Raw genomic sequence first — 18,122 nt, 5'->3', positions numbered from 1 at the left:
TGCCCTCAAAGAATGGGTCTGGAGTGATGTGTGTGTGGAGTGTGAGCAAAGATAGATAACAGCCCAATAGGACACACCTCTTCTATTCTGTGGGCCTCTGAAGCTTAACCCCAGGGGTGGTTTTCTTTGGAGGCTCTGACACATTAAAGAGTATCTCTTAAAGATGAATCCGTAATGGCTAGCACAGCTAGCAGAAAAATCTGGTAGGAAATCTGTGATAGAGCCCAAAGGATCAACGGATCACAGCCCAGGAGTGGAGCTGCTGTTAGCGCTCCATCTCTGAAAGATGAGGGGAGAGAATCTCTGCTAATGGTTCATCAGAGCACTTTCCTTCCACCATGCCACCCTCTCCAAGTGTAGCTAAGGTACCAATGTCCACTGGAGCCAATCATTCCATTGTGCTTTGTTGTATTTTTTCCTGAGGTGTTACAGAAAGCCTAACCTTCCTTGTCTTCAGTCTATTTCAGTACCTTACCATCTTCTGAGGTTGTTAAAATTCTCATCCTTCATTTGCATTGTTACTTGAAATGTATTTTGATATATAGTGTTGCTTGCTTCTCATTAAGTCTTTACATTTTAGGTTATATTCATCTGCTTCCCACTGCTTTAGTTGGAAGTAAATTCTTTGTTTGATTATTTATTTTACTTTGGTTTTAGTTGAAACTGAATTAGCTTTTATAGGATATGTTGAGTCTTTTATAAATGAAAAATGCAGTGAAGGCACTCACTGTTCCTCTAAACTGAAGAATTATCCAGTCCAGTGCTCAAGAAGTAGAGTCTTAATGACATATTAATTAACAAATTTTTTTAATAATCTCTCTTACTAAAAGACATGTTCTAGATTTAATATTGCACATACCATTGTGATGCAGTTGTGGAAAGCAGCACAGCACTGTTTTCCACAAAACATAGCCACCAATTATTTAAGCATTTCATCCAGACTAGTCATCTAGATTACCACTATAACCACTGGAAAAAGACCATTTCAGTGGTGGTTGATTCCCTCCTCAGATATGTTTAAAATGAGCTGATTTTTTTTCCTTTAAGAAAATAATAAAGCATGTGCATCATTAGAGATATATTTTACATAAAAACAAATTACAAGCCCACTTATTGACTGCAGTGTTATTTTCATAAAAGTGGAGATTTTAAACCTGCTGCCACTGACCATTTTCAGCTATTGTAGCTACAGTCTGGTACTTCCTTGCAGAAATGGCTTTGTGTTGTTCTCTGGAGAAACCGTCCATCTTCTATACCAAATAATTCACATTCTAGCTATATAAACTTAAAGAGCTTTATATAGAGTTCTACTCCAAAAATAGTCACATTTAGCAGTTGATTAAAAGATTCTGCATGTACCATCAGTGCCTTACAAGAGGTTTAACTGTTAGATTTAATCTCTTGATACTTGCAAAGAACGTTTTTGATGTGTGCATTGTGTATGTGTAATGGCTTTGCTCTCTGTGCTTATTTTGTGGATTTTTTAAGAAAACAATAAAGTAAATTTAAATAGATAAATGAAAAGCATTAGAAAATATAGAGTATTATTTGTATTATGCATCCTGAGGGCTGGAGGCACTAGAGGGCTTTTTATTCTCTCTTTTTTTAAATGTGTCACTCTGCAAGGACATATTTAGTTAGCTTATTGCTACCTATGGAGCTTTTTTTAAGTTCACTGCTAGCTGTTTTCACTACATTTGTAAGTTTTTGTTTATTCTGTCTCTGGAGGAGTATAATTTTACAACTATTATAATATTTCAAGTACACTAAGGGCTAAAAATCTACATTTATTCTGCATCCCTTTTTTAGATACTTAAAATCATCTTTTAAAAATTACTCATTGTTTTTAAGTCACAATTTTTCTGACTTTTCTTAGCACACGAAGATTTTAAAGGAATTTTAAATAAATTTTCTACTTTTTCAAGCAAGAAATGGGTAGCCTATTTGGGTACAGATTTTAATGCCAACCCTTTTTCTCACTTGCACCTGCTTTCATGCTTAGCCCCACTGAAGTCAGTAAAATAACACAGAGAATAGATTTATTTGTTAACATGCATAAAGTCCAGATTAGTATTTAACTTGCAATTATTCAGGAGAAGGAATTCAGTGGATCTAAACCAAATGGGTGATTATCATGTGAATATGAGAGTAGTTTTGTTGTCCACTCTCGCAAAGTTGCTTACATTGCATTAAACAACATCCTTTCAATTAGCACAATTCAGCGTTTTACAAGCACGATCATGGTCCGCAAACTTCCTCTGCCCTTGGAATTAGGTTTGGGCTGAAAAGAGTAAAATTCCATTTCTCCATCACATTAAATTCATCATTCTTGTGGTTTTTTTTAATTTCTTTTTTAGGTTTACGTGGTGCAATAGCATTTGCATTGGCTATTCGAGACACAGAATCCCAGCCCAAACAAATGATGTTTACAACAGCACTGCTTATTGTGTTTTTCACAGTCTGGGTATTTGGTGGGGGCACAACACCAATGCTCACATGGCTTCAGATCAGGTTAGTACTCTCTTTACAATATTAACCATCAAAATAGAATGCAATCTCTATGGAGCAAATCACTAAATTCCTACAGCTTTCTAAGGCTTACTTACACGCTTTTTAATAGTGGTTTACAAGCACAAAGGAAGTATTTGGCTACCTGGTTGAGGCTGCAGATCACAAGGAGCAGGTTCTTCACAAGTTCATAAGGGGTTTGGACCCAGGTCAGACCCATCCTTATTTCCTAAGAGTTTGTTTCACTACTGGTCCTTTTAAACACTGGGAATAAGTGTTAGTAGTGTCCTCTTCACTGTTGAAGAGCAAGCTATAAAGGTAGATTTCGCCCTCATCTAGAAAAAACCTGTGTATTTACTACACAAACATGTAATAAGTAATGTATTTCTGAGTTTAATGTGAACGTACTAGAAAATCTACCTGCATTGGTGTATCATTTGGCCGTTAATTTATTACTCATCGGTTTATATATGCTCCTTCACTATATTATTTTTTTAATTATTTCATAGTCACTTGTATTCATATGCAGCAATGAATGTCAAGGTAGGTTAAATGAGAAAAGAGAGGGAAATAAGAAGCTGGAATAAAAAGTATCTAATTTAAATGTAAGTGTCCTACCAAGCATGATTTCTGAAACCCCACTGTTAACAGTAAGAATATAATGCTATTTCTGAGTTCTGCTTACTTCATAATCCATTTAGAACTCACTGCCATGGTTTGTAAGGTCACCAAAGGAAACCTCAGTATCACAATAGGCTTGTAATTCATAATTCCTTATCATTTATTCTATATATAGCATATGCTTTCCTTGTTTACAACATGATGTCTGATTAACAAGTCTTCGTGTCAGACTGTTGCTATAAAATACCAGCTGAAGATAACTAAATTTGAACTTTAACAAAAAGCATAGATAAAAGCTTGCAGACAAAATAAGGACTAGCATACAAATGTACTGTATAAACATAAAATGCAGGCGTCCATATGCAATGTGGGGGCTTTCTATTTCTGTGACAGTTTGATTCTTTTTTATGACATCTTTCTTACATCCCATAATGTCAATCAAGTTCATTACAATTTGGATATACTCCACCACTGTCAGCCATCTTTCTGATATTCGCCACTTTTTCACTGTCAGTCAGCAATAGAGTGGTTCTATATGGCAATAGAAATGTGGGTGAGAAGGAATATACTCAATTAGATCTTGTGGACCAAATCAGTTTTGATTACTAGAATAGGAGATTAAGGAATAATTTGGAGAACACAGCAGAGAAAAAGGAGACGGGCAGTAGTCATGTGTCTAGTCTAAGGACTTAGGTCACTAGATGCCTGTCCTGGTCTACCTCTCTAGGTAATTTTTAAATGAATGTTGTCAAGTGCTTTCACTAACACAAGCAATTTAATTGGATGCAACAGCATTTCTTCTGCTACATGGTACTACCCAGAGGTGGGAAGGCCCACAAGAGAGGAGCTGACTCTCATCTTGACTATTTATACCATTCAATGCAAGCATGTGCTTCTTTCCTTACCCACCTGTACAACAGATTCTACCAAAGACACTGTCGTTATTGGTCTGAAATGCTTATCTCTTTGGGGATCTTCTCTGAATCCCAGCAGGTCTGCCAGTTTTTGTAACTGGGATATAGATTTTTCTTACTAATAAAGCTATTAGAGTCACAATACCCACTTACTTTCTTGACATCAGAACATACAGCTTCATAAATTATGAATATGTGGTCAAACTGAGATAAAATTTTAAATAGACATCTTTAATTACAAACATATCTTGAAGCTCTGATTTCTCTTTCTAGTGAATATATTTAGCTGTCTTTATTACACCTCAATATAGATTTTTTTCCTTAGCTACCAGCATTTGCCAATTTAGTCTTAAGTAATTTTGCTAAGTAATTGTATTTAAAGGTGGTGGTAATTCATCCCAGTTGATACTTGTATGGATTCTAACAGACTTGGGTTTGCTGAGAGAGTTATGGGGCTGCTCCAAATTACACCACCTTGCTTGGTGTGCTGCCCCCAGTATGCTTGCAGCTGTGCCTGAATGGCAATTCTGAGCTGCATCTATCACATTTTTTTAAATAAAATTAGAAGAAAGAGATTGTATTTTTTCATGCTAGTTTGGAGGGTTCAGCTCACAAAGCCAAGGAAAACTGTATTATGAGTACAAAAATTATGATTACCTGTGAAGAGACTCACTGGAATGGGTTGGTATGTCATCAGTTACAAAAAAACAGATGAAGCCAGTGAAATGCTGCAACTATGTCTGTAAGAGGAAGACTGGTCTCACACCAGCCCTTAAGTGTTCAACTAATACGAACTTATATCAGGCACCACCACTATTGTTCAAATCCAAAGCACAGTGCTAGATCAGTTAATCTAAAGAACTAGAAGTAAAGTTATTCACATTAAGTACTTACAGAAAATTAAAATATATGAATGGCTGGCTTTAAGGTCACAGTGATTATACTGGATTTCCCTATGTAACCTACAAGTTGCTGTATAAGTAAACCTTCCCAGGAAACAGGAACCGTCAAAAATACAGTGATCAAGCAAATAACAGTCCAAAGCTGAGTGTGGGTTGTTTTTGTCAATTAACCAAACCATTATAAAATTATTATCCAGCAGGTAACATATTTAATTGAACAGGAGGCATTCAGAGATAGTAGAGAGGAACATGTGATTTCTGAGACTATTTGGATAAATTGAATCTTATTCACATACATTTTAATTGGTGCCCCCTCTAGCTATGTGGAATAGGCTACAGTTCCTATGAATAGTTCAGGAGGTGCAGCTCTTAACTCCTTAAAGTTGATCAAGTCAGTCCTAATTGCTTGAGTTTGTATGTTACAGAGCAACCTATCCACATTTTGGTTTTAAAACATAAATAAATCTATCATCCATTAAGTTGAAGATATGTAAAAATTACATAAATTACAAATAACTAACACTAACATATTTACCATTTGCTCTATCATAAAGCATTACAGTGTTAGTCAAGGTAAAAGACGGTATTCAAGATCTGTACAGCCTTCTTACTGTATATTATTGTCTACATATTATACTAAATGTCAATGATTTATTGTACTTTCTGTAATTTACATTATGAAATTCTCATAATGGTGACCAAGACTGCTCATATATCAACAGAGTATGAGGGAATAGAACAAAGACAATTTTTAAATAATAGTAGTAATAGTCTTCTGGAAAAAATCAATCTTTGTTTCCATAATAACTGGAATTTCCATAATCTTCCACCTCTCCTCACAGCAGTAGCATCAGATCTGCTTTTTTTTTTTCTTCCAGTTAAAATTCAAGTTAATGTAAATATAATCTGTCACTCTATTTTTAGAGAAAAGATGAAGATGTGTCCTCAGAGATAACTACCAGCTGATTCATTCCAGGATTATGTATGGCTTATACAACACTTGCAAATTATTACCAAAACATATAGTAAGATATATTATCAAAACTAACCATGTGCTACTGAAAAAGGCTCCATTTCCATCTCCCATTTAATGCAGCAATGTCACTTAATTATCTCACAAAGAGGCCAGCTGTGCTCAAACCTTTTGTAAAAAGCAGCTTAAATGGATCCCAAGTTTATTAAAGTCCACAATTCCAGGTCCCTTCATTTAACAAACACATTGTATTGAAACATATGCTCCTACTTAAACTACAGCTTGAATCTAGGAAAGGTTCTTAAAGCCTTGGAAATCTGACCTGCTAGTGGCAAAATTTATGCCTACATGTCTCTATATGTCAAAATACAGTTTTAAGAGAAACCCACACTAATCATTCTTGACATTTACCCATATATTTACCCATAAAGAGTAGGCTTCAAAATGAGTCTTAAAATTCTTGGCAAAATCTGAATATTTTTAAATTTTTTTCTAAAAGAATGAGACATTTTCAGAAATGTCTTATTTATTTTAGCTTTTTTAGATACCTGAAACTTTCAAGTTTCAGGAAAAGTTGAGTGTTCCCTTTCTGAAAATGGGGTCCTATTTAAATGTTCCCAGTTGTCTGGCACAGTAACATAACATTTCTGAGCATAGCAGCATATGCACAGTCTCGTTACAGTGTTATCAGTTGTCATTCTGAGAGCAGAATTGGTTGCACCACGATCCTATATAAAACATTGTCTTTTGGCTTATCTGCGAGTTACAACTAGAAAAAAAATACCTTTACTCCCCATGTGAAAGGACTATAATACGCTGCTCTTTGCAGACAATGAATAAACCTGCATCAGTGTATGAGAACAATATCGTGATACATCAATGGCAAAACAAAGATAGCCATTTAAGCATGAGTTCACAGTCAAATTGAAGTATTCAATAAATGTGCCTTCAGAGATGTTGAATATTACCTCCTAATGCTTTTGGATATATATCTCCCTTCATTCCCCATATTCTGATTAAAAATAGAGAGCTACATTTTACAGTAAATCTGCAATGAGAGCTTTGGGGATAAAGGATTCTCCTGACAGGCAGAGCAAAAATACAAAGCTGTTAATAAAACATGTCCTATAAAAGCATTGTGCTAGGTATTAGGTCCTGTTTATCATCACCTCCTGTGTAAATGTTTGTCAAGGGATTTCCAGACTTTGTGCATCTCTTTGCAGCAGTTCTTCAATGAGTAAGGAGATTTTTATTCCATATTCTAAATAAATACTAAGCAGCATTGAATAATAACTTTTAATATTGTGCCTATCTGGCCATTGCCTTTGGTACGTATTTCAGAAACTAGCTGTGTCTATATGCCAGGCTGCCTTTAAAAACATGCCATTGCTAGTTCACCTAAAACTTAAGTTCCAAACCTCCAACCTTCTCTAAATACTAATGCCAGAGGCCTAGCATGCCACATTTTTGGGCGATTACCAAGGCTGTCTGAATTCACATTCTCAGCAGGAGTGTCTCCTCATTGCACACTCTATGAAAAAGCACCAATCCAGGAAACGAAATTAATCAAATCATCTATTTCCTTCCCTAACTTCTAATTGACCCAAACTTTTGGATTCACTTCCAGAGGTTTCCCAGAGCTCTGCTTATTCTTCACTGTTCAGATTCCAGTTTTGTAACTCCAGACAACTGTTTCTCTTTGCCCATCTACACAAAACCAAACCTAAAAATGTCAAGGTTCTACGTTTCCAAAGCTTTCTTTGTATCAATGGAGCCAGAAGGTCTCTGATGGTGAACAGCAGCTAGTCATTCATTCACAGCACACTGGCATAAATACAGCATACCTTAATATAGTCAATGATCTCTGAGAACACAAAACATAGAAATGCGTCAAGTGTAAAAAATATAACTGATATATAACTATATATATAATGCATGTAACAAGAAGAAGGGGAGAGGATTCACATCCTATAAATTAAGAGTCCTCAGATCTGTTCGAAATGAGTACATAAGCAAAAGGGATATCATTGCTGTGGAGACGCTTTTCTATTTTGTATGGGAAATTATGCTGACTGGCTAGAAAGAGAGCACAGGTAAACTAGGAGCAATATTGTTATCAGCATGAAAAAAAAAAAAACCGCCATTTGCAAGGGTCAAGTATGCAGTAACCCCCTATCCAGATCTACTGCAACGAAGGAAAATAAAAGTCATTTACAGGCTATCGTAGACGTATCTCTATCACTGATATAAAGCCACCAAAGTGAAGAGAGTTATCTCAAGGGTCCTTCTATTTATTCTTCGTAGGCTAAATCATTCAAGCAACCCAAATATATACTCCTTATAGGGGGTTACCTGTATCTATTTTGACAGTAAATCTGTATTGAATAACACTGACAGAACATAAGAACTCAGACTAAAAGTTGCAGAAAGACCTATTGAAGGACTTCTTATGAGCTCATATAACGTATCACTACTTTGGCAAAATAAATTTTTTAAAGAAAGTTTTTAAAGTTTTATTCTGAGTTTTTCTTGTTCCACTTTTAGCAGTTCCAACATAAAACATAAACAGACCACATTCTTTTGTAGGGGTTTCCTTGTGGTATGGCTACAGCACTGTTTTCTAAATGAAAAGGGAAAAAACTTGATAGGGCTGTATCCAAAACATTTTGAGAATCTGGCTTAGCTGTCAACGCTTTTGAAATAAAGCCAACTATTTGACTATATCACATCTGAAACATAAAATCATAACATTATTCAGTGTTACAGTGTAAAATTTGGAAGATCAAAACACTGCTAACTCCTAAACTCCCACCTATTTCCACATTGCAAATCCATTTAATACAATAGGAAATGAGCATTCAGCAGACATGAGCACCCAAAAGTCATGAGCCAGCAGAGTTCAATATCATCAAGAATGTTAGTATATCTCTTCACAATAACAATGTTTCAAAGACAAACTATTATTTCAAGAAGTCGAGATTTTGGTTCCTTCAGTATCCAACACTTTAAACCATTGCTCCGATATCAAAGACTAAGGTAGCGTATATGTTTACCAGAATATTGCATTAGGGATGCAGGTGGGCAGCGTGGCTAAATGCTGTGGCTTGACTGCATGTGACCATTTCTGTCTACCAAAATAAAATTGGTTGGTAGAGTAAGATTATGTGCTTATCCCATCCCTTTATCAACTCATTATAGACTGCTGAGAGAACTCTATCACAGAGCAACTAGATTAGCAACATGACCTTGGCCAGTATTATAACACTACTGTTTCAGTAACATAAATATTCGTTACATTATTCCCAAACTCGCTAGTAGTGTTCCCTGTGTTCAGCTGTGTTCAAAGAGATGCTGCAAAAAGACAGTTTACAATGCCACAGTGGTAGTGCTCGTCACTGCCAAGTAGGAAGCTTTGATCAGATTTGGTCTGTACTTTAAGCTCCTAAAGTTGTTCTTTCTGCTTCCCAGAAGAGGTCCTTCAAATTAAAGAATAAAAAACCAAACAAAAAACCCAATATTGTAGGCTTGGAAAGAGTTCTGTTTTATCTATAAAGGCAACAGTTGTGGTAAGAAATCTCAAGGGCTGAAATGGTGGTAAAAATATGACTGAGCCTCAGGGCTCCAGAACAGGAGGTGCTGAGCATGAGGTTTCCTTTTCCACAGCCTAAGAACAAAGAAGGATGCACTTGCGATCAAAGGATTAATATATTGTTTTAGACAAGGCGGATGGTGCTGCCTACATTACTATATTTTTCCAGCTATACAAAAAAATTGATGCTTTCCTCTTTTTTTTTTTTTTAAATGGCATACAAGTCTTTCTTATTAAAAATCTACCTATTTCTAAATTCTGCCAGATTTAAGTTCTGATTTGCCATTATATAGTTGTAGCATCTGGACAGCTTTATACACTCTCCTTTGTCAAATCAGTTATAAGAGAAAAATTGTTGTCTTCAAGATGACATTTGTAGAAATCTCAATGAATGGGATCTATGGGAGAAATGGTGATATAACTGAACTCATATGTTACCATGTTTAATTCCACAGTGTTTGCTAAGCAGAAGTCTTTGGACACAAACTGGCTTAAGTGTTCTAAACAAGACATAAGCAATGTTAAAACTCATGATTTTCACATTAGCCTCTATTTGCAGCATCTGCTGTGCTGTGGGCACAAGGTTAAAATTGTGTATTGCTCAACACTGTACTCAGCGATCAAGCCATCACCAGAAACTGCTCATCTTTAACCTGACATGAAATTGCTCTCATGTAAGGCTTCTTCCATCACTATCCAGGTTGGAGTTCTGCATCTTTACCTGATAATGAGGAAGAAGCCTTTCAGATACTGAGGACAGACACAACCTGCAGTAGTCTGCTGCGTGGGTAATGTACAGGCACGACCTGTCTCTGGTATTTGAAGCTTTAAGAAGATGGTCAAACACAGCAAGCTCACGCAGAGATCACATCGGTCTCAGCCTTCAACTGACCTGAAAGCAGTTGCATATGCCTGACAACCTCTTGCCCCAGAGCTTTAAGAGCAAACCGTACTGGGCCCTTTTTATTGCTTCCCATACATAAGGTGACTGAGCCCCCTCAGCTCCTGAGACACTATCTCTTACTGTAAATATAAGTAGTGAGAATCTTGAGACTCTAACTGTGCTAAAACTTTCAGAGTGATAAAGTAACTATTTTCTGTAAATTCCCAAACTGTAAAACAAAGAATTAACATTTTTAAACACACATTCTGTGCTGAATTGCAAAGCCCCATAGTCAAAAGTGGCATAGAAACTTTAAGTACATTGAAATTCAATGGAGGTGAAGCTCCTAAGTCACTCTCAAAAGCTTGATTTAGACAGTTTGATGTAATGCTAAGTGGAGCAATGCCTTCTCTAATCTTACCAGGGTGAGACATGACTACGGCACTAGAAAGAATGGTGTCTTGACAGCTGATCTAGGCAAAGAGGCCGCAGTCAGATGAGGCAAGGAGGAGCGATCCTGTTGCCTGGTTAAGAGCCACATCAGAAGTTTGTACTCCATTGCCGAAATCTCCTCTGCTCATAGAGAGATAGTACGGCTCCTTACAGTCATTTGTTATGAACTAGATTCATGTAGGAGTTTGATCTCTACTGTCCCTCATTTATTCCTAAATTAAGTGGAAGGTTTACTCTGAGTAAATGCAAATTAGCTTTCCTTTTTCACCCTCGCATAGGTGCACAAGGATTATTCCTCCTGAAACATACCTAGTCCTTGAGATACTCTGAGTGCAACAGCCAAGAGCTTATATTCATATCTTCAGATGATCCATAATTCAGTAGTTGCAAATTATTATGAACCTTCTTAATTGTTTCACTTGTATCCCTTTGAACACATTTTCTTTTCACTATTTGTCACAAGGAAGGAAAGTCAGTTTAGAAAAGAAGGTTTGATTAAATGTTTTCTCCTGGCCTTAGCACATTCTCTCTTCTATAACCATATTCCTTTGGGTCATATTTCCTCTAGAGTCCTGGAAAGCAATTTGGTGAAAGTGAAGGATCTGTTGATTCACTATTGAAAATAGAATGTCATTCGAAGTATCTTCAACTGTAATTTGTGAGTGACCACAACATAGAGATGAACAGTTCAATTAAAGGCAGTATGTTTTCAAGTACTGTTATTTTTCTGTGCACTTTGTACTGTTCATTATTTTGATTTGTTTTTAGAATACTCATAATCATTCTAACTGGTATTCCCTCTGAGTAACGGGAATAGCTCCAATAAACAAAGATCATTCTTTGATTCCAGGGTCATATTCCTCTTTAGCCATAGTACAGTAAGTATTTTAAATCATGCTGCAATAAACACTCTTGTTGAGAGCCCAGTTTCAGCCAAGCCTCTTCAGCCCACTGAGTTCCTTTTAACCCAGACACACTTTCAACAGAGATCATACTGTCTTTGCCTAGAAAGTCTTTTAAATCCTATGAAAACCCTTTGAAATCCAGAAACACCTATAATTTAATGTAACAAGTCTATCCATTAATACTGCAGTTATTTTAAAATTACTACTGTCCTTAGTTGGCCAACTGTCTGCACCTGTGAACGTCTAAGGGACAGCATTTTGCCTAGCATGTTTTATACTGATGATAGTTTGGATGTTCCTGTGCTAACAAAACTAAATGCATATATATGAGAAACCATGTTGCTGACGCCCTAGGCTGTCCTCAGCATTAGGATATTACCGATTTATGTCCAGACTCTTAGGTCACAAAATCGATATTGTTATTTAAAAGGTAATTTTTACAATTGCAAAGAACACCTTCAAAATTATTCAAATTAAACTAACAAGGAAGCTTTTGGGTGAGTTCATGGACAGTCTGAAACAACAGCTCAGAGAAGACACTGTCCCATGATTATCAAAGGAGGGTTATCTTGAAGACACACATTTTTGTTGATGAACTCCATCCTTGCTCCCACGCAGGACTCTGGATATGACAAAAAAATAATAGTTTAGGGTTGACTTAGGGAACTGCATGTCTGTCAGTCACTCTGTCCACCAGTAGATGGGTAACAAGTGATCCAGGAAGAGGTAGAGTTTTAGCTTCATCTGTAAGACATTTAGCCACTATAAATAACTATCAGCACTTTTGAGTTTGGTCAAGCACATTAGAGATCACTGTAATTAAGCATTTGAGTAATTTGCACAGTAATCTATTGATTACTTGTGACATGGGTCACAGAGAGCATAAGACGACATTCTGGTTTAGCACTTCATTCCCTTTGATCTCCTGTAGTAGCACAGACTCAAATATTGGTTTAGATCCTAGTTAAAGATCTTTTTTTATATAAAAATATTTCTTGACACGATACTTTCCCTTTGCCTGGTGGTCTTTGCCACCAGCTCTGGATTTGTGGGTACGTATACCCATAGTGTGTATGTAGTATCTACAAGAAATGGGAAATGGTCTGGTGCTCCTGACCGAAGACTCATTACGGAAACACACTCTGCTTCAAACCCTGAAATGTTCAGCATCACACATGAAATTATCTGTGAGCAAAGAAAATGTTTCTTGGGACACACCCATGCTGAAAGGGTTAATATAATAGCTGCTTTTCTAATAGTAGCTAGAGCATGATTAGCCTGCTAAATGCTATAAATCAAGAAGCAGTATGAAATTGGACATTAAATGTATTGGATGTTATTATAAAAAGAGCAATTGGATAATTTCCTTTCATTTCTATCTGAAAATGAGAAATCGTCCAGGTAATGAATCTCAGTGATCTCCTGAAATGCCTATCATTTATTTGCAAAGTACTTTTCTGCTAAGATAAGATGTGCATTTGATCTCTCAGAGTTACTCACCATAACATTTTGCCTGAATGATACTAAAAGAGGTTTATAAACATTTGGGCTTGATAACAAAATAAAAAACCAAAATACAGAGGACTTGGGCTTTCTGACTCCAACTGTGAAAGGCAGTCCTCTGGGCAGCTGTTGAATAGGAGATTTTTGGATTGCAATTGTGACTTGTGCATGACATGTACCTGACTCCTGCTGTCAACTCTGTTGGTCTTTAATGGCCAGAGAGGTCTCATTTTGGGCACAGTGTCCTAACATGGCAGACAGTTAAATCCCACCTTACATACCTTGTATTTCTAGCTCCACATGGCTATTAAAAACAGAAAAGGAAGGAAGAAATGAAAGATATGCTTTTATTGCTAGAATATTTAGTACAGGAGAGGGAAAAATTTACACAGCAATAAGAAAGATTCATGCCTTTCAGTTTACTAGGAATAAATGATAGGATGAATTTTCCACATGCCAAAAACCCAGAACAGTTTATAGATCTTCCCAGAAAATTATAAATAAACCTATAGCTTGGAATAGAATCCATCCAGCAGGATATGTATCAATTAAAGTATTTCTCTATTATCTTTTAAAATACTGTTGCTTTGATATGTCTGAGTATGCAGAAGTTTTATTCCATTTCATGCAATCATTTTTTTTCTTCCATTAAAATGTATCTCTCATACAAAAGGTAGCTGCTATGCAGCAGTCAACATGATGAGGTTGTTCAAACTGCAGATAAGGAATCAAACAAAGCTATCTGGAAATACTGCTAGGGAACGTCTTAATTATCTGGGACTTCAGAACAAAACTGATGATTTATTACTATGCCAAATTAATTTGGACCTCTATCTCTAGTCCACCAAAATTAATTTGGTGCAAGCATAAACCCAGCTGACTTCAAGCATATGTCAAAACTGTGTTGTTTGAGGATAAATAGAAGGTAGGGAAAAATTTGAGCCTTTAAAAGTTTGAGATAAATATGTGGTATGAAATCCTGGATCTAAAAAAAATAATGATCACATTTACTTAGATGACTCTTACATCTATCCCAGCTTTGTAGGTATTGATCAAGATACCTCTTAACACGCTCTATTATTGATCAGATACTGTTGATCTTTTGCAAAATAATTTCTCTAGAAACTCACTGAACTTTCATATTTTAAGAACTGTGTAATACTGTCACAGCTGGCTCAGATTAGAAGGTTCTGAAATTAATATATTCCTCACATTTGTTAGTTTGCTTAATTTCCAAAGTGCATATGTTCATTCTTCTCCCATTTTGCTTGACAAAGAATATTGGAATTTCTTCAGCAAGAAAAGATTAAATGAATGTTTCATTTTGAAGGAATGAAAGTTTTTGCTTCATTTTGACTGAAAATACCATTTCAGTCTGAAAAAAACAAAATTTCTCAGTCTCAGATTTTTTTAAGCTTTCCTACAGTTTTCCTTTCTGCTATCAAGTATTTCACACAGTGCAAGAACACTTAATTCCATTTTTAAACTATACATGAAGTGTAGAAAAGAAAATCCCTATCTTTTGTCCTCCAACAAGAAAAAAGGTGCTAAATGGGAAGAGAATTAGGCCTTAATGGCCTTACACAGTATATGGGCCATGATAGAAATACTCTTGTAAATTGAAACAAATAAAAGCATACATTAGTATAACTGGGTGTATCTGGGTTTTACAGAGGAACTTAGTGACAGAAGAGAACTGTGTGACTTCGACTTTCATCTCTCATGAAATGTTTCTCCAGATATTCTGAACTCTCTGTTCTTTTTTAAAATGTAATGTGAAAGAAAAGCTCTGGCACCCTTGATAACAAACCTATCGAATTGTTCCAGAATTAGTTGAACGTGAAAGGTTAATTAAAGCAGATATTAAATAACCCAGGCTCTGTATAGCAGTATGGGCTTTTAGCACTTAGTAAACAGCTAATTACACTATCATACAGGCTTTTTATAGTGAATTATCAGTGCAGAAACAGCCCAACAGTGATTTGCTAGTCAGTACATCTATGAGATTTAAGTGAGAGAATTACCTCTTATCTCAGCAAGAAGTAATTGATTTCAATGTACTTAAAAATATATTATCAGTTTCTGCATTTTTTCATTTCTTCAAAGAGATACACTATTTTATTACATACTGACAAATAATATATAAAGGAATCTTGAAATTGTACATAAAATTCTGGTTTTAGAAATCCAAGATATTTTCTACGTAAGTAAATATATAGAACAGCTGTTTATATAAGAGTCTATATATAAAGTACTGTTTCTGAAAAATACCCTAAAAACAGCAATCCTAAAGATCCATGCTTTGCTGAACTAAGCTGAACTAATCTTACAAGTAGACAAGGTGTTGTACACTGTGTCCTTGAAAATTCCCAGTTGCCTTTGCTATTCACTTATCCATGTGCATTAAGCCTGGTCAGGAATTGCAGTGTAGGTTTGGGTAGTCTGCCCAAATCTCCTGTGTCTTGGATCAGTCCCTGAGTTTTTCTAATCTCCACCAAAAGGGATTCCTACAAACACTGCGGCAGCCTCTGTTTTCATTTTGGACACAGCAAGAAAGGCCCTGCTCTCCCTCTTGCCCGCTGCATCAACTAGTGGCATGGGCTTGACGGTTTGCTTCCTCTGCCTCATTCATTTCACATGTATTTCTTCCACCCTTCTGGAGGAATTCTAGCCTAAACCTCACCAGTACTGCACATGCATGCATATGTATCCATGAGGTACGGAAAGCAGAAAAGTCAGAAAATAATTAACTGAAACAGAAAATGAGATAAAATTATTTAGTGGTTAATGTGTTCACTAAGGAGGTTTCAACTCCTGTCCAAATAAGTTTGTTTCACGTAAAGTGAGTCATCAACTAAAATACAGTAATCTTCTGTGTCGTAAAGATCAGAATCCAGTTGTTCTAGTACCCTATTCAGTAGTCTACAGAAGAATAATTGCTCACATGCTTTCTGACCCAGTAACCCTTACATATACATATATTTGAATTCGATAAGATCAAGCTTTTAAAAAAGACCAAAGATCATTATTTTTTCCTCCTAAAATTAGTGGAACTACGTTATCTCCCATTAATCTGACTGTCCTTTATTGATCTGAAGATCTCAGGCTCTGTGTGACTAGCTCCCATTTTAAATGGGCACCATTTGGCCTCCTCAGGGCTTATGTTCCTTTTGAAACTGATGCTTTGGCATGGTTTTACATTTCACTGATTCTGAAAGTATTAAGAAAACTTCTCAGCCTCTAAAATGTGTTGCCAAATCTGGTTCAGTTGTTATGTCTTAGTTTACTGATGCAAAAAGTGGACTTACTTCATTCTTTCCCATCTTCAGAAATACTATTTTAATGTTTTCACATTGATAAGTAATAAAATAATCCATTTGCCCAACTTAATTGCAAAAGACAGTCTGCAGCCTGCATCCTGTATTTACTTAGGCTCAATGCAATACTGGAAAAAGAAATAGTGTATTGGAGTCTCTGTCAGAGCATTTCTTTGTATTGTTCTATCACTTTGAAATCTAGCTCATAATGGTTGTGTGCCATTTTGCTATCACTTACATTAAAAATCTGAATTATAAACAAGTGACAAGTTCTCCAATTTAGATTAAGCAAATGTCACAGCTTTCAATCCAATTTATTACATATACCTCAACTTGCACTGCGCTTACATAAGAGAGAAAGAAGATGCATGTCCCAGAAAGGAGCGGTAATACATTTAAAATGTAAAATTAATCTTTTCTGAGTTTCACAGTGTCTCTTGCATTCCCAGTTTTGTCTTTTAGATAGCAAGCTCCCTAGGGTATTTTCTACCACACTGAGTTGTACCAAACTAAACAGACTGTCAGCTATCGTCCTAACAAAAAACTACACAGAATCTTTTTAAAAGCCTAATTTATTGATGATTTTGTCAATAAGTTTTCTCTCTTGGCAGGAGGAAAAGTTATATTTTATAGGGCTTCTAAAAAATTAAAACAGCTTTTGTGGTTTACAACTCAACTCATATATATAACCTCTTTGGATCCCAGCGTTATACCTCAAACACAAGGCAAATCCTTTAGATTTAAGAAGTACTGTCTCACCGTATTTACTGATTCATTAGGGTGCAGGGCATGTGGAGTTTTAAGCATTAGACTTGCCTTTCATCTGTCAAGTTTTCTTGCTCTGTTTGGTGAGGTAGGAACCTGAAGCCAATGTCAAAGTATCATATATTTATGAATACACCAACAGAACTATCACATATGCCTGAAGTCACTAGCCACAGAGAATTACTTAGAGCCCCAGGGAAGCTGAGTGGCAATGGATAAATGGGGACAGATCCTCAGCTGGTGCAGGCTGTCATAACAACATTCATTTCTTTTCCCAGCCTGTAGGCAGAAGTATAATATGCTTTGGGGATCCCTGATTGAGGCAATTTCTCACTCTACTCCTCATTATCTCATGCAAGCTATTGCTTTCATTGTCATCACTACTTGAATTCAGATGCTGGCTCATAGTTGCTACGTATAGTAGTTTATTCTTATTTTTACAAGAAGGCAAAACCACAATGGGAATAGAGTCCTTTCTTAATCATAATGCAGCAAACACCTTCCAACACAGAGCAAAGCAATACAAGAAGCATAAATAAAACTATGAATCTTTATAGCACACTCCTATCTCATCCTCCCAGAACTCCTTTTCCACTGCACTCATTTTGATGGCAGCCAACTTCAACTGGGTGTTTCAGGCTTTATGCTCAAGCTGTATATAGTTATAAGGAGAAGAAAAAAATTAAAAATAAAACCTAGAAGCTTTGAAGAGTGTCTCCAAAGGCTTTAATTAATTAAAATTAAAGTGTTTTATCAACCTTAACTACAGTGTCACAGTTAATATGTACT

The 18,122-nt window shown here is 36.1% G+C and overlaps 1 protein-coding gene across 2 annotated transcripts in view; it reads left to right on the top strand.

The window, feature by feature from the left end:
- SLC9A9 (solute carrier family 9 member A9) overlaps positions 1–18,122 on the top strand; it is a 211,184-nt gene that overhangs the window by 119,987 nt on the left and 73,075 nt on the right. For both annotated transcript variants that reach the window (XM_074833838.1, XM_074833839.1), the window contains exon 12: positions 2,358–2,511. In XM_074833838.1, the coding sequence (XP_074689939.1) occupies positions 2,358–2,511 (154 nt within the window). The remainder of the gene's footprint in view (positions 1–2,357; positions 2,512–18,122) is intronic.

Source organism: Strix aluco, chromosome 9 (assembly GCF_031877795.1).
Source record: "Strix aluco isolate bStrAlu1 chromosome 9, bStrAlu1.hap1, whole genome shotgun sequence".
Lineage (NCBI taxonomy): Eukaryota > Metazoa > Chordata > Aves > Strigiformes > Strigidae > Strix > Strix aluco.
The sequence above is the reverse complement of the archived record's forward strand: the minus strand, read 5'-3'. Positions and strand labels throughout refer to the sequence as shown.